The following is a 27,218-nucleotide window of genomic DNA, read 5'->3' as shown; positions in this document are numbered from 1 at the left end:
CGGTGGCACAATGTACGTAAAACAGCACCACTGGCATACAAAGTTTTACCAACAGAAATAATCACGCCATCGTCTTCACTGCATTTACTGTATATAACGGGTAAAGGGTTTGTGGGGTACATATCACCTGGGGAAGGGTGGCAGTTTAGTTTAGGTACACCGTCTTCTAACTCAAACCAAAACCCTTTGGCCTGAAAATTGGCTGCAATCTTTGTTCTAAGACACACAGTCATAACTCAAAACTTCGATATCTTTTGTAAGTGCACTAACCAAATAGTGAATCAGAATGTCCAGTGAAATGAAAACGTCATGGTTTTTGTTGATAGTGCACAATGATCTTTAACTGAGTCAGTTCAGTTGTGAAGAGTATAAAAAAAATGATAATGTTAGGCAAGGTCAAATAAGTAGACTTACATGCATATGCCATTTCGTGATCATTCGTTCCGTTTTATCATGTAGTTTTCTACAGTTATACAGTTAATATGTGCATTCGTATGACAAGTAACTGGGTTCCTGGAACGGAACAATATTGAAGTTTACGGCGGCAAGTGAAATGTTTGTAGTCGGTTTCCGTATAAAGTAAACGTCAGTTGTTCCTACCAGATTACATTGTGCGACGCAGGGGTTTTGTCTTTTATAGTTTTCTGCTCATATTTGAATTAGAGATCCACTAAAGCAACAATCTTTAAATACTTTTGCTACAAATAAAACGGTGTTTTCACTCGTCTCCGCCCTTTTACGATGCCGTCGTTGGACTGGTTGTACTGGTGTTACCAATCGTACCCATTGCTTGCACTTTTCCACACTCCTGCCGGGTTCTGAAAATGAGAAAATCGATACCCAACCATCTAAGCAATCGGATATATCTCCAGCTCATCAGACAAATACCCAGTTCCCCAGACAGATACCCAGCTCCAACGACAAGCTCAGTTCCCCGGGCAGATCCCCATCTCCAACGACAAGCTCAGTTTCCCGGGCAGATCCCCAGCTTCTCAGACAGATCCCCGGATTCCAGACAGATCCCCAGCTCCCCAGACAAATTCCCAGATCCCCAGACAGCTCCCCAGCTCCCCAGATATATCCCCAGCTCCCCAGAAATGTCCCCATGCAGCTCCCGGGGCCCAGTTCCCGGGATATATGTCCAGCTCCCCAGACATATTCCCAGCTCCCCCAAGCATATTCTGAGCTCGCGACATATTCCCAGCTCCCTAGGCATATCTCAGCTCAGATATATCCCCAGCTTCTCAGATCCCAGTTCTCCAGACCCCTCAGGCATATTTTCAGCTGCCCAGACAGACCCTCCAGCAGCAACGATTGAATTAAATTCTTTAAATTCTTTTCTCTCGAGAGAATGTTACAGAATGTAGTTGGGAGAGCTGTGTCATGGAGTGTTTGTGGGAGAGTTGTGTTACAGAATGTTTATGAGAGAGCTCTTTTGGGTAATGTTTGTGGGAGAGCTGTATTGGGGAATGTTTGTGGGAGAGCTGTATTGGGGAATGTATTGGGGAATGTTTGTGGGAGAGCTGTATTGGGGAATGTATTGGGGAATGTTTGTGGGAGAGCTGTATTGGGGAATGTATTGGGGAATGTTTGTGGGAGAGCTGTGCTACAGAATGTTTGTGTGAGAGCTTTGTTACGGAATGTTTGCGGGAAAGCTGTATTGGGGAATATTTGTGGGAAAGCTGTGTTACAGAATGTTTGGAGGGCGGGGCGCTCTGATACGGAATGTTTGGGGGAGAGCTGTGTTAGGAAACGTTTGTGGGAGACCTGTATTGGGGAATGTTTGGGGAGAGAGCTGTGTTACGGAATGTTTGTAGGAGAGCTGTATTACAGAATATTTGTGGGGAAGCTGTGTTAGGGAATGTTTGGGGGAGAGCTGTGTTACGGAATGTTTGGGGGAGATCTGTGTTAGGAAATGTTTGTGGGAGACTTGTATTGGGGAATGTTTAGGGAGAGAGCTGTGTTACGGAATGTTTGTAGGAGAGCTGTGTTAGGGAATGTTTGGGGGAGAGCTGTGCTACAGAATGTGTGTGGGAGAGCTGTATTGGGGAATGTTTGTGTTACAGCCGTGTTAGGGAATGTTTGTCAGGCAGCTGTGTTACAGAATGATTGTGGGAGAGCTACGTTACAGAATGATTGTGGGAGAGCTGTGTTACAAAATGATTGTGGGAGAGCTGTGTTAGGGTATGTTTGTCGGGCAGCTGTGTTACAGAATGTTTGTCGGGCAGCTGTGATACGGAATTCTGGCCTGAATGAGTTATTTCCGTCATATTTCCTGAGAGGATAAAGATTATTTGGACACGTGTCCATTTATGTGTTATTCATCCATTTCCAAGCACACAGATGACTGTTACCTGCATACTCAGAGCCTCCACCACATCCTGCTTAATCCATGCAGGATGATGAAGACGCCATTAATGTGGTAGGCAAAATCACCTTAAACCGACCGGGTTGTATACACCCCTGTTAAGCCCCACAGTGCAATATGGGTAACAGTGCGAAGAGTCCTGTCCATTACATGAACAAAGTCATTTATCAAATGATTCAGAGCGACAACTGTGAGTTCTTAAAGTGGTGGAACGTTCTGATTGGCTCCCTGTGATTGGTGCAGCTTGTATATATCTGCATTGCCTTGAGGGTTCCATTCAGAAGTATAAAATATCAGTCGTCATACAAAATTTCAGGGAGAAGGTTGATGATCACTGAATCGCAGGAGGTACCAGGTTCTTTTCAGATTTACCTCAAGTCCAAGGGCCGGCCCGGATAGCACAGTTGGTAGAGCGTCCGCTTCTGGACCGGTAGATCCAGGATCAATCCTTGATCGAGTCCCACCTAAGACTTTAAAAGAGGAAGTTGTAACTTCCTCGCTTGGCGTTCAGCATGAAGGGGATAGTGCAACGACTGGTTGACCCGTATCAGTGTAATGGCTCGGGCGGGGCGGCTTACTTGCTTTCGGTAAGTCGTCTCAGTGAAGCAGCACTAAATAAAAGAGCGATGGAAATCCGTCCTGCAACAAGGAGGCACATTACACGTACATGCACCCTAATGCACCCTAATCACCTTCGTCGTCATATGACTGAAAAATTGTTGAGTACGACGTTAAACCCCAAGCACTCACTCACTCACTCAAGGCCAAGGTGTAAAGTAGACATAAATACAGGATACAGATTTCATAGAGCCTAAAACGATGTCGTCCGCTTTAATTAACCGTAGACGTAACACTTTGATTCCTGGAGAAGGAATGGGTCTGTCATTTGATCCATCCTATCGGGAAAAGGTTTTGAAAACATTCCGCGGCCACTGACACTGATCAAAGAGGACGTAAGAGACTTGATCAAGGTCAAATCTGAGGTGGCGGAGCGAAGCGTCTTGGTGTTATATACAAGTGGTACCATAGGAATGAAGGCGGGGGAAAATGGTTAGTATTGTTTTATGTTTTTCTGTCTTTCTTGTTAACTACACGAAATACTAATAACCTTAGAGAAAAAGAGATGGAAGGTATATTGATCAGATCAAAGGCAAACAAAATTAAACGGGAAGAAAAACCGACAAAATATTTTTTGGCACTGGAAAAGAGAAATTATACAAACAAACTTATTTCAAAATTAACACTCGGTGATGAAAAAGAAATATATCAAACGACGGAAATTTTAGCGGCACAAAAAATTATTACTCAAATCTGTATGAGAAAACAGGTTAGGAGAGAAATGACCTTAGGGGATGTTTGAAAGATATAAAACTAGACAGACTCTCGAAAAGGGAGGCAGCCAAATTAGAAGGCTTACTGACCTTCAAAGAAATAACGACAGCCTTGAGAAATATGATAAACGACAAAGGAATGCGTGGTTTTCCGGTTGAATTTTATAAAATGTTCTGGAAAGGCGTTGGACAATTTGTTCTAAGATCGGGCAGTGAAGGTTTTGCAAAAGGCGAAATGTCAATATCTCAGAAGCAAGGAATTATAACATGCTAACTTAACCCAAATAAACCAAGAGACAACTTGAAAAACTGGCGCCCCATTAGACGTCTAATTTACGACATCATGTTCGAAACCAAAGTTAAAGGAATCTTGGGACTTCTACTATTTTATCTCATGTAAATTCATGGAAGAAGTGCTTATGACGTTCAGTTTTGGAAATGATATGAGATCATGGATTAAATTGTTTCATACAGATATCTCTGCCCGCATTCTTCAAAATGGCACTGTGTCTCCTGTGTTTAATATCAGCAGGGGCTGTAGACAAGGCGATCCCATTTCTCCATATCTTTTTCTCTTATGTGCCGAGATATTGGGTTCAATGATACGAAGCAATCATAACGTAAAGGGACTATCCATAAACGACACAGAACATAAAATAAGCCAATATGCTGATGATACTCAGCTATTTTTGGATCTGAAAAGTCACGTTCTAACTTGCTTAAGTTCATTAGGAGTTGCTTAGGAGTATTATGAATACTCGGGATTAAAAATGAACATAGAAAAACCAAGGATGCGTGGATAGGAACTCTCTCGGGCTCAGATGTAAAATTGTGGCACTTGGTTAAATTAGATTTGTCGAAAAACTAAACATACCGGGCAAAAATTTTTCTACGGTCGATTTTTACAACATATGGAAAATAAATTATCTTGCCAGAATAGAAAACTTGAAAAATGACCTTCAAAAATGGAGGATCAGGAACCTATCATTACAAGGAAAATTAACAGTTATAAAATCCCTAGCTTTGTCAAAATTAATTCACTTGTTTCTTTCCCTCCCATCCCCACCTGACAATACTCTGAAAGAAATAAATGTGCTGCTTTATGAATTCATATGGAACGACGGTCCCAATAAGATACAAAGATTGATCTTAAACAGAATTTACGATGAAGGTGGAATTCGTATGGTAAATTTGATGCCATTTATACAATCAATAAAAATGTCTTGGATGAGAAAACTACTTCTCGCGAAACGAAAATGGCAAGTGTAAGTTTTTGTCAAAATGACTTGGAAAGACTGTCCACTTCAGGTGGCAAATATATTCCGCAAATAACAATAAGAATAGGCAACCCTTTCTGGGAAGGGTTTACACAAAAAATGGATAATAAATGCATCAGAAATATACTTGATGAACACCTGGCAAAACCGGACGGACATTTGTTGACATTTACCGAGTTTAAGCAAAAATTCAAAGTAAATGGTACATTCCTGGATTATAATCGGCTACTTAAAAGTGTTCCAACCAAATGGATTAAACTCATAAACAATAAAAAAAGACACCTACTGTCCTTCTTTCCCCAATGTTCTCAGATTATTGGCGAAGCAGAAACGAGGTACAAAGATTTTCTATGACCTACTAAGTAACGATTCACAATCCAAGCTAAAAATTCTCGAAAAATGGATAAGTCCTTAGGTCTGCAGGGAGAAAATAGGAAAAATGTTTTCATATCTATATATGAGTGGACTCAATATACGAGGCTGAGAGATTTTCAATATAAAATTCTACCCGGGATAACACCAACAAAATCTTATCTCCATAAAACAGGGCAGAGAACGGACGACATATGTGATTACTGCAGACTGGACAAAGATACAATAGAGCACAAATTCATTGAATGTCCCGAATCACAAAAGCTTTGGAGCGAGAATGAAAAGTGGTTGTCACAAATATGCAAGGTTAATATAAAAATTACGCCTAAAATTATAATTATGGGATGGGGCGAGACAGGAAAAAAGACATCTTAAATTTACTGATGATTCTAGCTAAAAAGTACATGTGTGATAAAAGACAAAACAAAACCAAAATGAATCTAAAGCATCTGATCAAAAATACAGCGAACGACTAAAGACTAGAAATATATATATCTGAAGTAACCGGAAAACAAGATGAATTCTCAAAGTGATGGAAAAATTTGCCATTTTAGACTCAGAAATGTCATAAGCGTGAAGTTTTGAATGAGCGTGGTATGTGCTTGTGGATGACAAAGAATGAAATCAAACATGGAATCTGATTGGTGGAAGAGAAAAAAAAGACACACGAAACGCTTTTGATTTATTTATTTGTTTGATTGGTGTTTTACGCCGTACTCAAGAATATTTCACTTATACGACGGCGGCTGAAACGCTTTTGAAGTCGCTTACTTAGAGTATAAAAGGAGGGTGAATGCTTTGTTTACAATGCTCGTGATATATTTTCGTGATTTTATTTACTGGGATGTTTAACGCCATATAGTGAAAAATTGTTGATTTAGGATTGGGGTCAGCTTAATGGGTGGTAATAACCGGAGTGTCAGGGGTAAAATCACCGATATTCGGTACTTACGAATTCCAACTTTACCACGTGTTACTCACAGGTATGCCCACCTTACTGGTGGTAGACAAGTGATCTTCAACAAACGTGAGATTAAGCAAACGGTCACACGAGTGTTGCTGACCACTTCTTGTCTCCAGTGTCTAAACAACAAGGGAGAGCAAGGGATCCAAGATGAGGACTGAATCCGTGCTCTGTATGTCTTAGTGATCAATACAAGCTTCTGATTGAGTTGTAGGCCAACAGCATAAGCTATTGTTTCTCCACCCTAAAAACTATCAATCCATCGATCATATAAGTGAAACAATCTTGAGTACATCCTAAATCACCCATTAAATAAATAAAAACCCACCATAATGCTGGCCGCCACCGTATAAATGAAACATTCTTGAGTAGGGCGTAAAACATCAATCAAATAAATAAATAAAACAAGTAATAGTAGTGCGAATAAGGGCCACGATTAACCATTTTTACAGACTTACAAGTGAGTTCATTTCTTTAAAGAAAAGAACAGATGCTATAACGTATAGTTTAATGGGGTGGAAAACCGGAGTAACTGCATGGGACCGTAGGAGACTGATCCAATGAGATTACACAATAGCAAAATCCAAGGTCTTCACGGGCAATGAGTGGGCGTAAAACTACAGTTTAAATTTGTTCATATAAAGGAAATGAGGTGCAGATTTCAAAACGTATCTAGTACACACGGGTGATCAAGCTGTATAGGCCGTCCTTAAAAAGGATCAACTTTTTATCAAGGAACTGCCTTCCTTGATACAGCCACTGTGATAACCTTGATCCATCTTGATCCATATATTAAATATGGAACTATATGTTTCCGCGTATTCACACCTACAATAGTAAGAGAGTTGCGCGGTGACATCAAGAAGTCAGTCGAACAGGAAACCCGGAGTGGGCTGATTGCACATATATGCATGTACTCTTACTGTATATCTGTCATAATACAGTACTGGATCAGGAAACTTTATGATGTGTTGTCTCCGTACTTTCCTATGTGCTATGGCATGCCAACCTGTAATCTGCTGTCACAGTCACCGTAACGTTTTACTTGGTTTTGATAAAGAGTCATGGCATACGTTATATAATTTCCATTTTGGTCAAGCCCAAACGTAGACCATATCATAACGTATTTTTCGTGGGTACAAATGGGTATTCCAGCAGCTTAGTTACGGACCGCGTGTTTTAACTACCCATACATGGTTAATGTTGTCTTAAGAACTCGGCCTTACGGAGGACCAGTATAATATTGTTTGTCATTTATTTCATTGTTGTTTAAGGCCTTATTTCCGTATACTCTGGGCGTAGTTATTGAAAAGTGTATTAGCTAATACGGGTATTAAGTCAAATTTTGTATTTACGACTTTAGCCAAATTCAACAGCCAGTGTAGTTGTCCAAAATCAGATTATAAGAGCAGCAGATTTAGGTCATATTTAATATACTGATGCGCAATTATTTTTAAACTAAGTGAAAAACTGAAGACTTATATCTGGTATTAAGCCCTGAAACAGTTTTGAACAACCGGGCCCTGGTTTCCATAACCAGTGAAGCTGCCCACTTTCGTATCATGAAATGAATCAAATACGGCCACTAACACTAATCAATCAGTCTATCTACCTGTATATTTATTTATTTAATTGGTGCTCTACGCTGTGCTCAAGAATATTTCATTTATACGACGGAAGTCAGCGTTATGATAGGAGGGAACCGGGTAGAGCTTGGGGAAAGCTCATGGCCTTCAGCAGGTTATGTTGATGTCTTAAAAACCCAGTTAAAATAGTGACTGTAATTTTCTCGTTTCACACAGGATATGAACCGGAAGCGAATTATCTATACAACGAGCTCATTGAAAGTCCCTTGTTTCACGACCGAGAGTACGCTCTAAGGCATGGCATAACCCTAGACAATATGGAGGAATTATCCTCCTCTCTGTACCTCCCGTAAGTATCGGAGGTGGTATCCTCCTCTCCTTATCCCCCGAAGTGTAAGAGGTGGTATCCTCCTCTCCTTATCCCCCCCAAAGTGTAAGAGTTGGTATCCTCCTCTCCTTATCCCCCCCCCCCGAAGTGTAAGAGTTGGTATCCTCCTCTCCTTTCTCCCCTTAGTGTAAGAGTTGGTATCCTCCTCTCCTTTTGCCCCTAACTGTAAGAGGTGGTATCCTAAATGTAAGAGCTGGTATCCTCCTCTCTCTTTCCCTCAAAGTGTAAGAGATGGTATCCACCTCTCCTTATCCACCGAAGTGTAAGAGGTCGTATTCTCCGTTTCCCCCGAAATGTAAGAGGTAGTATCCTCCCCTCTCTGCCTCCCGTAAATATAGGAGTTGCTATCCTTCTTCATCTCCCGTAGGTGTTAGAGGTGCTATCCTCCTATATATCTCTCGAGAACGTTGAGAGATATATACGTTCTTCAATTGCCCTGGAGCAATCGTCATTCCAACTACGTACGGGCATTTTATTGTAAATCCACACTGACTTGGGGATAGCTTTGGCGGCTGCAGCATTAATAACACTGAAAATATTATCACAAAATATGCTTACATCATTATCAGTGAAAATATCCGAGAACCAGTTAGTACATATTTCTGGTAAAGTGGCCAGTTAGCAAATTTGACACTCTAGCTTTGAGTGTGACCGAATTCGTTAACACAAGGGGGAAATTACACTAGGCTAAAATAGGGAGGAGGTCACCGCCACATGCTGAAGTAGTATCGACTGACCAATCGAAGGACAAACTTGTGTCGGATGACCATAACTTAATGTCAAAGTGAGACACACTGCCTGAGTGCAAGTGCCCGTCCCATCATTAAGTACACAAATGTTGTAATCATCGATAAACTCAGAGACAGTCTTCCCATTACAGTTAGTGGTAACTTCCCATTACGGTTGGTGGTAGCATTACCCCTAGATCGGACTGTAGGCATTAAAATCCCCGCACAAAATAAATGAATGGATAACGACAGACATAATAATGTTTCGATCGTTCCGCTTGACACGTTTGGAGGGGTTATATATGTTAACAATGCTGACAGCAGGGCCAGAAGGCCTTGCTATATTAAAGCTTTGGGCCTCATTGTTTTTAAGCTGGGGGATTTTAATTTCAGAAGATGAAATCCCACGTTTAAGGAACATGGCAAGTCCCCCCCCCCATCGTCCCTTGCATACTTGTCAATTCTCCTTAAAGGAGAAGAGAATTTAAATATCAGTCAAATACGATTGAAAAGAGTATGCATTTCCTTGCGAGTGCATGCCATAAAAAATTCTAATATGTACTTCAAGTTGATAAATTGTAAATAAAGTCAGCGCCAAAATCCGCTGTGGGCGACTCCATTTTCCCTAAGAACTAGTCCTGAAGTCTTGTATGTTAGGAGGAGAATTGCCGACGGAAACCGCCGAAGGGTAGTTCGTACATTTCCGGTAAAACTCTTCTTCCCAGAAATTAGCAAACAGTACAGTTCGTTTTCCGCTTGACGATCGGGAAATCGGAATGTTGGACATAGGTTCCGCGTTTACACGAACAAGTCGGCAGTTTTAACGACTCTCATTGGCTGAGAGGCAACACATTACAGCGTGTTAAACATGGAGGACGCGATGGACTCAGCGATTTATGCCAGCTTTGCCGTTTTCAGGCTTTACGTGTATGGCGAGGAAAAATCGCAAAATTATGCAGCAGGCACCACCAGAGAGAAAAAATGTGCTCTTTTCAGCATATAGTGTAATTTTTAAATAATTTCCTTCTCCTTTAAAAAATACCTGGGGTGCGTAAAACTGAGGTGTGGCTTTAAGAATGTTTCTTGTAAACATATGGCATGTGGAGAAGGATTCATATTAAAAGTGTAGAACTTAAATTCTTGTCCGTGCGTGCCAATGCCTCTTATGTTATGATGAAGCAGATGAAAAGCCATTGTTGTAAAATAAAGCAGGGCAAGATATAAATACAAGCTAGTGAGAGAATACTTTATGAATCGGCGTTTTCCGCTAAACTGTTCAATACACAAGTTGAAGGAGAAAAAATTACTAGTTCGGGCCCCAAACGGGCCTGGGTGGTACGGAGTATTTCAAAGACGAAGGTCTTGTTGTCGTTCAGGTCAAAGACTTTCAGCATAATTTCAGCAAATATGGCAATGATACGAGTAGCCATATTAAAAGATAGATCTTCGGTTTGTCTAGAGGAGGTGGATTCAGTTTGGGTTGAAGCGGACTTCATGACAGGTTTGACACGTTTAAACTGTGTTATGGCCTGGATTACGGTTGGTTATACTGGAGAAGATGGTGAAATATCACCTTCTATCAACGTTCTCTCTTCAGGACCCACAAAGGTACGGCTGTCTATCTTGTGTCATATCTTACATTCCTCAGGGCTTCAGAGAACGAGATCTTTTGGGTAACCCGGATGTAGTGGGCTCTGTCCATTTGCTTCCTATTAGTACATCCGAGGTATGCCGACGAGTGACCGGGAGAATCGCGGTTGACACACTGGTCTCTCTAAGTTGTTGCAATCCTCAAAATCATGGTCGCCTGAACACCTCAGACATCTCCGCTTACCCCTGCATGGGGTCGAAATATGGACGTAGGCCTGACGTGACCTAAAGTGACTTCAGTGGGTAATTCCTTCAGGTCGAAATACAGCAACATGTATGGCGTTTTAATTTTGTCTTTTCCCTTACACATTCTTTCAACTGTAACACACTTACCCTTCTTCAGCGCTCCCAAAACATCATCCTGTGTCAACTCTTCCACACCGTATGTATAACTTCTCGAACAGAAATGGTCGATGGCTGTATTGTGTATCCCTTCCCATAAGTGTATTTAAACCTAAAGTTTTTTAACTTGTGCAGGACCTGAGCATTTCATTAAGATGTCTTTGGTACCATACTTCTTGACTTCCTTGATATTACCTATAGCTTGTTGTATAGCTTGACCAAACTTTATATTACTCCAAGCCGAAACTGGTAGGCCCCTTCCCACAGCGATTATAATGACATTGTGGCTATTTTGATTAGTTCTCAGCTCGATTGCTTTATTTTTTTTCCTCTGAGCTGGTTCGGTCAACAGATAAATCACGGCTGCGTTATTACGTAAAGGCTGTTAGAGGGCTAGAAGGGGCCGCCCAAGAGCTGCTCCGGGCTGTGGACAGAACAAAAAGCGCTCTGTTCATGCTTCACTCTGTGCACAATACTACCGCTATAACCTACTCTACACAGAGATATTTGCTATAAACTATAGTTTGCTATCTATGTCAATACTTGCTTTAGGAAACAAATCTCCCACTTCGCCATCAGTCTTATAATCCTAGGTAATCTAAGTGCACGTTCGAAACTATGCGCCCAAACACAGAACAGACCTCCACACACCCTTGGTCGTGGGTTTCTCGTCAGATAAGCTGAGAGAGGAATACGTGTACGTCAGATAAACACGCGAGTGAGATCTACAGCTAAGTGAGAGAGGTATACGTGTACGTCAGATAAACACACAAGTGAGGTCTACAGTTAAGTGAGAGGTATACGTGTACGTCAGACAAACACGCAAGTGAGACCTACAGCTAAGTGAGAGAGGTATACGTGTACGCCAGATAAACACACAAGTGAGGTCTACAGTTAAGTGAGAGGTATACGTGTACGTCAGACAAACACGCAAGTGAGACCTACAGCTAAGTGAGAGAGGTATACGTGTACGCCAGATAAACGCGCGAGTGAGGTCTACAGTTGACAGTGAGGTATACGTGTACGTCAGATAAACACACAAGTGAGATCTACAGTTAAGTGAGAGAGGTATACATGTACGTCAGATAAACACGCAAGTGAGGTCTACAGCTTGATGGGTTGGGTGTACATGTGCGCCAGATAAACACGCGAGTGAGGTCTACACCTAACTGATAGACACGCGAGTGAGGTCTACAGCTAGCTGAAAGAGGTATACGTGTACGTCACATAAACACGCTAGTGAGGTCTGCAGCTTGGTGGGAGAGGTATGCGTGTACGTCAGATAAACACGTATGTGAAGTCTACATCTTGATGTGGGAGGTATATGTGTACGTCAGATAAACACGCATGTGAAGTCTACATCTTGATGGGGGAGGTATACGTGTAGGCTACGTCAGATGAGGACATGTATGTATGTGTAACGGTAGTCACATAAATACGTAGAACCAAATGTGTATAGACATAGGCCTAAATGATATATTCATATAAGTCAGATATACATGTATACAGGGGAATTTTTTCTTTGTTTTCTAGGACTGATGGGTTAGTGCCGTAATAAATGATTTCATTGCATACTGAATGATTTATAAGCATAGTAGGCCTATGTAACTGTTCTTCAATTTGTTGTTGTTGTTGTAGGAATGTTATGACAAGTACGACGGCTTTGTCGTCCTTGACGGTACAGACACAATGATTTACACAGCATCGGCTCTCTCCTTTATCTGTGAGAACCTGGGCAAGCCCGTCATTCTAACAGGATCACAGGTGCGACATACGCATATCACAACCCTAATTAGGCGTATGTATATTAACCCTAACATTCCAACGAGACGACTACATTGCGATCCGTGGCCGAGGTGAAAACAACACCCCATTACAACTTCCGTTTTTCGGGAGGACAAATGTAATTCTGTGTATTTCAGGGTGTAAAGTCTTTTTTCGCTGCCAGCCTGCCATTTTCGGTGTACTTAAGGAGACAGGTGGTGATGAGGCGGCGAGTTACGTCCCCTTGGCTTTGCTGGGCACCCCTTCCAAATTGCGGCATAGGAAGGTCCAGATTTTGACTGTCAACTTATGTCAGGATTTTTACTGATTCTTTCTCACAGGCTGGGCCAGGTATGCACCAAAGCTTATTGGCCACGGAATGCTTGGGACTGAGCTACAGTGCTAAACGTTAACATTGTCGCTTATGGAAAATTAATGATGGTCTGTGGCCCAGGTGGTTAGCGCGCCAGCGGGGCGCAGTGACTCAGGAGCTTCTTACCAGCCCTGTCGCTGTGAGTTCATGTCCAACTCATACTGGCTTCCTTTCCGGCCTTGGTTTCTGCCCGGTTTCCTCCCATCATAATGCTGGCCGCCTTCGCATAAGCGAAATATTGATGAGTACGGTGTTAAACATCGATGAAATAAATAAATGAATAAATGAATAAATAAATAAATAAATAAATAAACATTACGATAAGTTTTCTCCAGTACCCGAAACCAATACCACTGCTACGTAAGGTTTGTACATAAAAGTGGCGTCTTCTCCATTGCCAATGTGATTCCCTTGGCCTGACCAAGCGTGAGCGGTTTTTTATTGTGCACTCGAAAGACCTTTTTTGAAAAGCCTGTTTCCCTGTACGCCATATTACCTATATCACATTTCTAGGATCAGTACAGGACACTCACTCTGTCAAAAAAAAAAGGAAATGCTGCTTGGTTTCCTGACCTAATTTGCCACCAAACCCAGCACGAAGCTTTGATTAGAACTCAAAGTTTGGCTTTCAGTCCAAATCATTTCCATGCTGAACAAAATGTCGATATGAAAAGTAGGCTATGTATGAATTAAACAGCTTGTGTTCCAGGACTTAAATATATTTTTGCTCTATGGACACAATTTGATCAGGAGGCCAACAAGGCGGATAATGCTGTCTTCTTCGACATCTATTATCATCAGGGTATACCAGAAGGTCGTGGATTTTTTATCACCTTCAGAAGGCGTATATGTTTTTGAAAGATTTGGTGTCTTTGCAGATTCCAATATTTAAAATGAGGAGTGATGGTCGAGATAATTTTCTCTCAGCGTTGATGATTGCCGGTCTCTACGACCTACCAGAGATAAAATCCCTTGCTACGATTCATGCTTGATGAAGAAACAAATATTTTTATATGTATTGCTGGCATTATATGTATTACTGGCATTTTACGTGTATAACATAGTATACCCAATAATTATTTGGTTATGCGACCACAGATGAGTTTATGGGTGGAGGACACCAGATTTTTCTAAATAAACCACAGCTCTTTGTCACATATGTGACTCACTTTCTAACTCGAAGTTGCTGACGAATCAGGCGAGCCCAACTAGCCTTTCGATTCTTGCTTAACGCCATAGCTAATAATTTTCCACTAATAAGATGGTCGTAAGTTTTGTACGTGAGAAAACCGAAGTTTTATGGTACTAGACCATAGACTATTAGCAATATAATTAAGACGTACAACATAGAGAGAAAAACTAGGTCAGTGGCGACAGTGTGATAGCAAATGGTTACAGGTAACTGGTGAAATAGGGCCTCTTGTAAGCTTACCTCAGTTAGGGATTTATTCTAACTGTCCGTGTTATTAATTGTCCATGCTATTAACTGTCCATGGTATTAATTGTCCATTGTATTAATTGCCCATGTTATTAATTGTCCATGTTATTAATTGCTCATGTTGTTCACTGCCCATGTTATCAATTGTCCATATTGTTAACTGTCCATGCTATTGATTGTCCATGGTATTAACTGTCCATGCTATTCACTGTCCATGTTGTTAATTGTCTATATTGTTAACTGTCCATGTTATTAACTGTCTGTGTTATTAACTGTCCGTGTTATTAATTGTCCGTGTTATTAATTGTCCATGCTATTAATTGTCCATGTTATTAACTGTCCATGTTATTAACTGTCCATGTTATTAATTGTCAATGCGATTGACTGCCCATGTTATTAACTCTCCATGTTATTCTTGAAAAGACCATTTCCATGAACGTAAGACTGTAAAAACGGAGGCACAAGCTAATCGACGTTTTATTTCTATCAAATCTGCATGAATAATGAAAGCAGAGCAATCCAGAAATTCACACTCCAATCATGCCAGTACAGGTATTGAAACCAATGAATCATTGAAGTGAACATAAATCATCACTTACAACCAGAAATTTCTTCTTCGATCTGCTATTTCTACAGGTGATGCTCTGCTTCAGTGATAAATTTACCGTGAGAGCCGTACTACTAAGAACGACACTTCCAGCTTCCGCGCTTATGACTCTCCTAACTCTCCCCCGCTGGTCAACTTACATATATTTGTCAATGGTAAGTAGTATTGTTGTTCACCTAAAGTCCGGTATAATCAAAATGCACATAAACCCCGTGAAATGGTACTTTAGAAGTTTTTTTTAAAATAAGAATTTAATTAATCTCGACACAAAGCAGCGGTATAAGATGGATAAATCAATCAGAATCAAAGAAAATGCTTCATTTGAAATATGTCAAATTTTAAGTAAAAAAAAAAAATTAGGGAATACGGCATATATAATTGGCAGCCTTGAGGGCGTCTAGAATTAATTCCACACAAGCAAATAGAATAAGACGATATCATTAAGACGCACAACATAGAGAGAAAAACCAGAGCAACGACGACAGTGTGAAAGTTGGCAAATGGTCACACATAATTTTGTGGCGAGCCCGTAGTTTACTCCTGGCCTTCTTCGTTATCTTCGTACACTCATGACAATGGCCGCCGTCTTATAAGAGAAAAATTCTCGATTACGGCGTTAAACGCCAATCAATCAGTCAATCAATCATGCATTTCTAAATTCCGTGATTTATCCTTACTCAGTGGACTGGTCTACAGTGTTCAGGAATGGGGGTGTAAAGAAGTTCTCAATTCAAAAATGTGCCAAAATGTAGGGGTATTTCGGCTTTTCCCAAGTATTTCCGGATGGTATGTATTCGTATATGGTGTATGCGTACAGTTTCTAGGAAACTGGAAAATCTGTTTGTTGTATCATTGTTACCAGATATGCGGAGCTCTTTCGGTGTGACCAGATGTGTGGAACTGACAAACCTGTCCGTTGTATGTATCGGTGTAACCAGAAGTGTGAAACTGAGAAAACTGTCTGTATGTATTCGTGTGACCAGATGTGTGGAAGTTTCTCAAATTTTACAATCAGTATAACACTCTCGTTCGCAGGTATGGACAGAGCGTTCAGAATGTCTGGCGATCTGCATTATAATCAACCACCTAGACGGCGCTGTTATCCCCATGTACATGTCTATCACGTTCATGGTATTAACAACATAGATGGCGCTGGTTGCCCAGTGTAACCGTCTATCTTGTATGTCATGTGTAACATCATAAATGGCGCCTCTTGTAGCATGAGATCTGTACATATTAACGGGAAAGACGTAATCGTCCGTTACTTTTGAATCACGATCTGATCGGTTAGGGTCTGTAACGCTCGTCATTTTCAAACTGTATCTAATACCGCTTAACCTGGGTCTAGGGGCCGTAAAGGTAGCCATGCTCCTTACAACAGCATGATGCCTTTATGAACAGTTGCAATTAAAGCGTGACTGAGATACTTGTTTAATTGTTATTTGACATGGAACTCATTCACGGACTACGAATTTGAACTTTGATATGGAATTCATGCCTGGAATATTCATTGTCTGCCCGGCATCATTGAAAACTGATGACCGCTTCTCTCTTGTGTGTTACTGGCTTTATGTCTTATTTGTATAATTCCTTACATACCTTTGTCTTTGGGAGTTAGTGTTAAACGTTGTTTTGGAAATGGATCTTGCGATTATCTACGAATGGTATATGAATATCGGACTTGACGCTTATATATATACTGACAAATCTGTCCGTTGTATGTATCGGTGTAACCAGAAGTGTGAAACTCAGAAAACTGTCTGCTGTATGTATCCGTGTGATCAGATGTGTGGAACTGACAAATATGTCTGCTGTATGCATCGGTGTGACCATGTGTGTGGAAATGAGAAATCTGTCTGCTGTATGTATCGGAGTGGCCAGCGGTGTGGAAAGGTGAAATCTGTCTGCTGTATGTATTGGTGTAACCAGATGTGTGAAACTGAAAAATCTGCCTGCTGTATGTACCGGTGTGACCAGATCTGTGGAAATGAGAAATCCGTCACTCAAAAATAATGTTTTCTCACATCTAACATGGATGAAGTGATCAACTCAAACTTTGACTTTATCTATATACCGACAGACCATCGATTCAAATAAAAAAAAAACACAGCATAGACGAAAACCAGAGCCTCAAAGACAATGTGCTAAATGGCTTATAGTCACACATAACCGTTGAAACACGGCCCCTATACGGCGGTATATTCATCGTGTTGAATTAGATCGCCATGTTGGATATATGAACAGTTGCAAACAAAGCGAAACTGAGATACATATTTTATTATTGCCACTTATATTCTAGCATGGTACACGAGTAGAATACTGATTCCCCTCATTCGCCTGGAACATTCCTTATGTCTTTCCAACCTCTTTGAAAACTTCTGACTGCTTCTCTTTGCATGATATCGTCCTATTTTCGTGCGCAATTTAAATTGTGTTAAACGTCATTTTGGTAATTGGATGTGCGATTATTGAGCTGGAACGTCCATCTTGGCTGACGGCTGTTATACGAATGTCTGTTTCGACACATAGACTCTTGTCAGTTTGCCTCAGTTAAGGGCTTATTCTAACTGTATGTGAATGTTTTAACAGCAGTAGCTTATACCCCCCCCCCCCCCCCCCCCCCCAGCGCCATTGCTTTAGCCGAGTTACAGTGATGATAGTGCAATTTGTTAGACTTCATTGGTCTAAAATTATTCAAATTGCTGCTTTGTCCTTACAGTTTATATAAATAATCACACGAGTGTAATTCATAGGAGCCATGAAGACCTCTGGGGACCTCTTATTCCATCAACCGATTTCTAGTTGACAGGTTAAAATAAAAAAATAAAAAATACAGCACTGAGAATGAAAACGGAGCAGTGACGATAGTGTGAAAGTTAACAAATGGTCACAGGTAACCAGTGAAGTGTGGTCACCTATCAATTTACTTCAGTCAAGGTTTTTTTTGTAACTGTTCATGTGAATGATTCAACAGCAGAAATTTACACGTGGAGGCATGCATACAACGTATTGCCAACACAAAAGCCAATACCGATGTCATATTTTCTGATCTGCTTTCAATTCCGTATAATTGACAGGTGCTCGTTTTCTTGGAACCTCCTATACAGGGCGTGGTACTGCAGACGTGTGGGGCGGAAAATGCTCCCCACGCCAGAGAGGATCTTATAACGCTCTTCAAAGAGGCCACAGCCCGGGGGATTCTCATACTCAATATAAGCCAGTGTCACCGTGGTGGTGTCGAGACTACATATGCCACGGGAAAGGTAAGGCTTTGCCAATCCGTTTTGCCATACAGCTAATTTGGTTATCGGCTTAAAAGGAAAGAAACTGTAAACATACAGTAAGCATTACCTAAGTATTGAACAAGTCGAAAGTGAGAGGGATACGTACAAAATGTGGAAACAAAGGTACAAAAACTCTAAGCGAAAGGACGAAAGCACGGAGCGAAAATACGACGTTCAACCACCTCGCCCTTGTGTATTTCCACCTTGTCCGTTTGTGCTGTTGTTTCGCCCTTTTGTACTTTGTACTTTTCCTGAATATAAAACAAACGAACGGACGTGAACAAGAAAGTGCGAACAAGTGCGAAAATTTCCATTTTTACCCTTTTGTTTTTCGATTTTAACTCACAGTAAGCATGACTGACCGAAAGATTACAGGTCGGAAAGACGACATTGTATTAAACCTCTTACATTTTGCCTTTCGCTAACGAACCACAAGTTGATCTACGAGTTAAAAGCCGAAGGCAAAAGTACCTTGGTGAAAGCTCGCCCTTTTGACATTTCATCTTCCGGTTTGCCTTTTGGCTGTTTAGCAAAAAGTTGACGGCAAAGGTAAAAAGTGCGAGATTTGGTGGAAACTCGCCCTTTTGTATGATTGACATATAGGAGAAGTCGAAAGTACCAACGGGTGAAACAAAAGTATGTAAGAGTGAGGCAAAAGTACGAAGTGGCAAAAACTTGTCTTCCACTATGTGCTTTCCTAATGTGACGGGTAGGAAATATGCATCACTGCAAGAAGTTTGCAACCGGCGTATACACGGTGGTCTGTGAGGAGTTTGCAGGGTTTAGCGCGTTCTTGTTTCGTAACCCACTGTACACAGTACATTTGGGGCAGGGACAGTCATGATGTGATCCGTATGAATTCTGCCAGATAGTCACAGGGGATAAATATCATTTTACCGTGTACATGCATTATAGTGTTCAAAGTTCTGCATTTTTTCAGGACGTATAATACTAAGTTTAGAATTATGTTGAAGCAATGGACCGATAGTCAGGCTAATCCGGAGGGCTCTTCTTTCGATTTGTTACATTGGATTAAAATTTTGTTTTCTACACATGGTTTCCAGGCGTTACTCGATGCTGGTGTCATACCAGGAAGTGACATGACCGCAGAAGCAGCTCTGACAAAGCTCAGTTATGTCTTAGGGAAATCCAAGTGGGACATGCAAAGGAAACGAGAGGTCTGTAGGAACTATCAGTCTCTGCAATTTATGTTGTTGACTTAATTTTTCACCATCAGTGTGCTTGTAAGAACAAAAAGTTGTGCCCGAGTCAAGTCTCTCCCCTGACGGAGTATAAAAGCGATGGATTGAATTCTTAAAACTACAGCAGAGTACCATAGACATTATTGTATATATTGATGGGGAGGGGTGGGTGGGTCCGTGACCGAGCACGCCAGCACGGCGCAATGTCCCAGGAGCCTCCCATCAATGCGATCACTGTGAGTTTAAGTCCAGCTCATGCTGGCTTTCTCTCCAGCCGTACGTGGAAGGTCTGCCAGCAACGTGCGGATGGTCGTGGGTTTCCCTTGGGCTCTGCCCGGTTTCCTTCCACTGCCATAATGTGGCCGCCGCCGTATAAGTGAAATATTCTTGAGTGCGTTGTAAAACACCAATCAAATCAAATAAATAAATATACTAGGTGGGTCAAAAAAAGCACAACTCTCTTTGATCTCCAATTGTTCAAAATGTTTAAAACCCAAGACTAGCTTCCACTTTCGAAACAAACGTTGTTTCATCGTTGTTTCATCGTGACAGACAAGATGACTTCTTGTAAACGAACACACTGTGTATATTCCGTCTTGAAGTGTATATATTATTTTGGTGATAACCATTAGCTAGAAGTAATGGGACAGTGATCCTCTTGTAAAATGATCAATCAGTTCTCAGTCCGTTTACTATTCCTTAGAAAATGAAGAAAAGTCTACGAGGGGAGATGAAAGTGATTCGCTCTGAAGTGTCCCTCAAAGATATTCATCTGCTTCGAAGTTTGGCCAAATCCATGAGTTTAAGCACATCACAGGTGAGTCCTGAAAACTCGAGAGGTACACACCACTAATGAGTTCTGGAAACTCAGGAGTTCAAGCACATCGCAGGGAGTACTGGAAACTCGTGAGTTTAGGCACATCACAGGCGAGCCCTCGAAACTCAGGAGTTCACAGATCGAGTAATAGTCTTGCTAACTTCGTCATAAGCTTTAATGTTTTAGATTCAAGATACATAGTGTTAACTATTCCCAATACAAATTTTCTTGAGTGTATTGTGGTGAACATTATGTATTTCGTTTTCTTGGCGCCTTAATTTCTCTTAGTAAGCTGAAATCTATGCGATTTAGCACTATATTCTGAATATTTAGATACGGACAAAAAGTACACCTTTCCACTGCGTTTTGTCCTTAAGCCAGTGCACAACTCCTATAACCACAAGACAGCAAGTTGCGCGGGTTCAAAACCGACAATGGGCACACATTGTAATTTCACGACCTAGACATAAATTTGCTGATTACCATGTAGACAGGTATTCATTCCTATCAAGTCCTATGGGACAGAAGAACCCCGAGGACGAGAGGCGGCTACATGCCCATCCTAAAGCCACATAAAAATTGGCCACATATCGCCAACTCACCAGCGGAGTCTACCATAAAGATCTTTGTCAGCCGACTGACCAGAAATGGGTATAAGTAAGAATATTTTAAAAGTTCAGAACTAACATCATTAACTGTAGATGAAAGATAAATATTTGTTGATGAAATATGCTTTGGCGGCTCAGAATTGCTGTGCTAGTCTTAGTGTGTAGACCTGCATACGTGCACGTACATGTCTGTTCAACACTACCAGAGGCAATAAAGAAACAGGATTATTTTTTTTTCCTTTCCATGTTTATTAGATAGATAAGTACTACGTCTCGAAAAAAGGGCCTGACTAAAGAACAAAGGCACGGAAATAAACTGTCGCATATCCACACCGAAACACTCCTATAATGTTTTAGGTAAACTACTCTTGACCCTCGGTGATAGTGGTGATCTATTAAACTCCTCACAGTGATACAAATGCCGAACACGCATAAATTTATCTTGTGTGAACTCAACTCAACTCTCAAGAGATATGCACTAAAGTTAAGGACACATTTATACTTTCCTTCGCTCTGTAAGCACTTTTTCCTCATTTTCCAGCATCCCGAGTTAAAACCGTGCCACATAACAATAACGTGAGGCAGATTACCCATTGTATATTATAGCTATAGGCCTACATGAGACATTTGAAGGCCAACGTGTATATTCGAATATTTCCACTGAAATATGCCTGTGTTATTACAAATTAAACAACTAACGTTGTAGTCCGGTGGCTGCTGGTCGAGATTGTGATTGAGTTAAAATAAAGCACCATATTTTGTATATATAGACTCGTTTGGACACAAAGAATTATCTCAGCAGGGGTGCCCATTTCTACAAAAAGAGCAAATACCGTGATTTGCATAAATCTTAACCAAACGCCACATTTCATTCTATAGCCGTCGTGAGTATTTCTTTCAGGAATTTATTTTATCACCATGTAACTTTCCTAGGGATGAAGCAATATTTATATATAAATAATGACTGTGCCTCTAATGGTTGCAGGGTCCCCCATGGCTCAATTGGTTAGCGCGCTAGCGCAGCGTGATGACCCAGAAGCCTCTCACCAATGCGGTCGCTGTGAGTTCAAGTCCGGATCATGCTGGCTTCCTCTCCGGGTGCACGCGGGAAGGTCTCCAGCAACCTGCGGATGGTCCTGGGTTCCTCCGGGGCGCTGCCCGGTTTCCTCCCACCATAATGCTGGCCGCCGTCGTATAAGTGAAATAATCTTGAGTACAACGTAAAACACAAATCAAATAAATAAATAAAATCAAATGGATGCATGGTTCCGGATAACAGGGAAGATATATGTATCTTGAAATATTTTACCGCCATGGTGGTACATAATTGTTCTCCTCGTCCTCGGGAGGTAATACAGCGTTGAGCTCGACGCTGGTCACCATTCAAAGACATTGCAAAATGTTACATTTGGCTTCACGTTTTATGACTCAGAATTAGAATGGTTATCGGCTGTAGGAGGTTTGGTGTTGGTAAATTCTGATCAGGTGGGATGTCATGTCTGCAGGTGTCTTCGACATAATGTTTCATGCAGACATCATTGTATGTACGCCAGCATTCTGAGTTGCCTGTACCTGGATATGCTGTCATAATATGTCTGAAATATTGTGTTCAAAGCGAACTTAAATATTAACACCGAACAATCAATAAGGTCACACTATATTACCTACATGTAGATACTATAATACTCATAAGTATCAAACATCAGCGCAATTCATCACTTGTGTATAACACAACTGTGTATAACCTCAACCATAATGCGTTATCTTCTCTTATCTTACTTGAAACCACCTTCAACAAAGTGAAGTGAATGTCATTTGCGACCTTCCTTGGGGAAATATAGTAACTATCTTATTTGAACTGAACGTTTTTTTTTTTCTTTCACTCATCAGAAAATTGTCAGTGGAAAGTATCCATTCAACTTACATGCATCATAATAAAAATCTTGCAACAAATTTTCTTCGTGGCATTCACAGTTTATGGTAAACATTTCACGAGACTGATGTCGGTATATCTCATACCAACATTACCGCACTTCATGTGCCGAAAGCATGCCTGGAGTTTAAGTCCGGCTCATGCTGGCTTCTTCTTCGGCCGTAAGTGGGAAGGTCTCTCAGCAACCTGCAGATGGTCGTGGGTTTCCTCCGGGCCCTGCCCAGTTTCCTCCCATAATAATCCCATAATGCTGGCCGACGTCGTATAAGTGAAATATTCTTGAGAGCGGCGTAAAACACCAATCAAATAATCAAATAAATCAAAGTGAGTCGGTGACATTTGTGGCCCGGGTGGCCACACTGGTTGGCCACTTTCCGAATAAAGCGCTTTCTTCTCAGATTTCTGACACCATTATGTACTTTGAGAGGAAACACAAATTCACTGACTCATATCCTCAGTGTAATTAGTCAGGTTATGAAAATATGGAAGCCTTTTTAAACGCTATGATCGAAAGGCACACAAGTAAAGAAGGGCGGTAATTCACCCAGTTCGTATATCTTATGTCTCGTGTGTTTACATTCACGCCGAACTATGTAACACCTTAACTCATGCTAGAAATCTGAAAGGAAAGCGCTTTATTCGGAATGTTGCCCTCCAGTGTGGCTACTTGGGCCACAAATTTCACCGCCTCACTTTGGTGAGACATGCTTTGGCCACATGTTTTAAGTGTGGTAATGTTGGTATGAGATACGGACCACGCAAAAGTCATTTTCTTGGCAACCAGAAAACAACATCAGTCTCGTGGAGTGTTTTTCATAAACCGTGAATGCCACAAAGAAAATGTGTTTGGTACGTGTAAGTTGACAGCCATACCTATACATGTCGGGGTTACCAACAGGAACGCCTTTGAATGCATACTTTCAACTGACAGTATTCTGGTGTAAAGGAGAAAAAAGGCAGGTTCATTTCAAATAAAATAGTAACCATATTTCCACGGAGAGGTCGCTTATGACAATTGCTTCACTTTCGTGAGGATGGTTTTAAGTTTGTTAGAATAGCTAATATATTGTGGTTTAGGTAACACACGGACATGTAGAAGTAAATGCAGATGTCTTGTGCACGGATAGGGGCGAGAAATGTTGTTTTGCCCCGATCAGTCACAGGTTAACATTGTTCGGCGTGAATTTATAAGAACACATCAAATGTAACGTTTATAACATCGATGAATTGTCTCCCTTCTCTGCCAACCATCCACAGGTTGCTGGCAGACCTGGCCACTTACGTTACTTAGGTTCAGGTCTTACACAAATGATGTAAAAGTGGCTGCAGATGAGCATGTGTGCATATAACGGCAACGCCGTAGAGATGATTCTATTTTCCCCACCAGTCCCAGTAATAAAATAATAGCATAATAGTAGTGGGGTTTGGGATGCTATACTACCAGTGGAAGTCTGGGAACCCATGACCATTCGCAGGTTGCTTAAAACCTACCTCAGGAGCTCGACTTGAACTGGCCAAACTGGCACGCTAACCACCTCGGCCACAGCGGCTAAAGACAGATTTATCAAATTTTGAATTTTAAAACAAAAAGGATACAAAACTTTTCACGGAAAGTCTTATTTTCATGATTTTGTAATTCCCTTCTTAACGCATAATTTGATTGATGACCGCGAATGAATATATATATATATATATATATATATATATATATATATATATATATATATATATATATATATATAGCCTAAAATTATATATGATACAAAACTTGTCCAGTATATTTGATAACCTGAATAAACTGCGGCCAACTGATGTGGATTTGGGATGGGCATGTGGCCGCCTCACTTCCTCGACGTTCCCCTGTACGAGTCCTATATTCATGTTGCGAAGGACAACTTCACATCATCTGACTTGTCTAGAAAAGTGGTGTCTCGTGGTCGGTATAAGTTCAAAAACAACGTTTTAATTCGGCAGGAAATCGTCCAGGTTCGGGATGCTATTTTCCCAACACTGATGTGTGCTGCTGCTCACAGTGGTGACCTAAAGGCGCTGGAAAAGTTCCTGAATAGCGTGAGTTGCCTCCCCTATACCATGCGTGTCCAGTGTGGCTGGCCACTGCTCAGTGAGGAGGCCACAGTCCACAACTATAATTTTCCATTCACTAACATGTTAAAATTTGGTAATATCGTGGATATATTGGATATTAAAGCACAAATAGTCCAGTGTGCATGACTGTGAGTGTAAAAAGTTGATAAACATGCAAACATGTTTTGTAAACTAACTGAATATGACACACTGGAGTTCCACCAGTTAATTTATGAGTTGTTTTATTCCTTCATATTATATAAATGTAAGGTATCTTTGTTTTTCTACATTTTCAGGGAATTGATATATCTGTTCCAGACTATAACAAACGAACAGGTCTTCACGTCACCGCCTCTGAGGGCCATTTGAACATTGTCCAGTACTTCCTTAAGAACGGAGCGTCTGTCCACGCGAAGGACGGCGAGGGGAAAACACCCCTGATAGACGCCATCCGTGGGAAGCTTTTGGAAGTGATACGTTTGTTGGTAAAGGCTGGAGCGAAAGTATCAATTCCGCTCACTAAACTAGCCATGGAACTTTGTTGGTATGTCCTATATTTTCAACCAGCGACAAGACGTATATGTATTATTACAGAAAAAAATCGATGAAAAAAAAAATAAAAAAAAAACATACAAAAAAAAGAGACAAAAAAAGTTGGGTTCGAATCCTCCGTGTATCCAGTTTCATACAGGTGCATGGACCAAGCTCTGTCCGGTTTTATACAAGCGTAAAGCTCACGTGCAAGAACCAAGCTCGGTCCTGTTTTATACAAGAGTAAATCACATGTATACGGACCGAGCTATGTCCAGTTCATACAACGGCAAACCTCACGTGTATGGGCTGAGCTCTGCCCAGTTTCATGCAAGGGTAAACCTCACGTGTATGGACTGAACTATGCCCAGTTTCATACCAGTGTAAACCGCACGTGTGTACGGACTGAGATCTGTCCTGTTTATACAAGCGGAAACCTCATGTGTATGGACCAAGCTCTGTCCGTTTTTATACAGGCGTAAAGTTCACGTGTATGGGTCGAGCTCTGTCCAGTTTAATACAAGCGTAAAGCTCACTTGTACGGACCGAGCTCTGTCTTATTTTATACAAGCGTAAAGCTCACGTGTATGGACCAAGCTCTGTCGGGTTTTATACAAGCGTATACCTCACGTGGACAGACCGAGCTCTCTCCGGTTTTATACAAGCGTATACCTCACGTGGACGGACCGAGCTCTGTCCGGTTTTATACAAGCGTAATCCTCACGTCTATGGACTGATCTATGCCCAGTTTTACACAAGGGTAAACCTCGCGTGTATGGACTGATCTATATCCAGTTTTACACAAGGGTAAACCTCACGTGTATGGACTGATCTATGCCCAGTTTTACTCAAGGGTAAACCTCACGTGTATGGACTGATCTATGCCCAGTTTTACACAAGGGTAAACCTCACGTGTATGGACTGATCTATGCCCAGTTTTACACAAGGGTAAACCTCACGTGTATGGACTGATCTATGCCCAGTTTTACACAAGGGTAAACCTCACGTGTATGGACTGATCTATGCCCAGTTTTACTCAAGGGTAAACCTCACGTCTGTGGACTGATCTATGTCCAGTTTTACACAAGGTAAACCTCGCGTGTATGGACTGATCTATGCCCATTTTCATACCAGTGTAATCCTCGTGTACAGACTGAGCTCTGTCCAGTTTCATACAAGCGTAAACATCACGTGTGCAAACCAAGTTATGCCGAGTTTCATACAAACGTAGGCTTCGCGTGAACGAATCGAGCTATGCCCAGTTTCATACAAGGGTAAACCTCATGTGTATATGGACCGAGCTTTGCCTATTTTCATACAAGCGCAAACAACATGTGCGCAAACAGAGCTCTGCTCAGTTTTATGCAAAGGTTAACCTCGCGTGTATAATAAAATAAAAAAACATTAATTCATTCATTCTTTTGTTGCCAGCGCTGCGTCGATGGAGGACATGCCATTATTAGAGGCCTGGTGTGAAGCGGGGGCGGATATTAACGTGTCAGATTTTGACCTGCACACACCCCTTAATGTAGTAAGTTCCTCACGCACTATAGGCGTGCACTATAATTAA

The 27,218-nt window shown here is 41.2% G+C and overlaps 1 protein-coding gene across 1 annotated transcript; it reads left to right on the top strand.

Annotated features, from left to right (window-relative positions):
* Nucleotides 1–824: 824 nt before the first annotated feature.
* On the top strand, nucleotides 825–27,218 carry LOC135461650 (L-asparaginase-like). The gene is given in 16 exon segments (XM_064738839.1): nucleotides 825–1,272; nucleotides 3,278–3,418; nucleotides 8,115–8,247; nucleotides 10,612–10,687; nucleotides 12,645–12,770; nucleotides 14,022–14,117; nucleotides 15,218–15,239; nucleotides 15,242–15,343; nucleotides 15,870–15,917; nucleotides 15,920–15,978; nucleotides 18,266–18,451; nucleotides 19,537–19,650; nucleotides 20,378–20,491; nucleotides 25,007–25,102; nucleotides 25,414–25,661; nucleotides 27,080–27,218. Coding segments are annotated over 16 exon segments (2,148 nt in total).

The sequence above is a fragment of the Liolophura sinensis genome, chromosome 1 (assembly GCF_032854445.1).
Source record: "Liolophura sinensis isolate JHLJ2023 chromosome 1, CUHK_Ljap_v2, whole genome shotgun sequence".
Lineage (NCBI taxonomy): Eukaryota > Metazoa > Mollusca > Polyplacophora > Chitonida > Chitonidae > Liolophura > Liolophura sinensis.
This window is presented reverse-complemented; position numbering and strand designations above follow the sequence as displayed.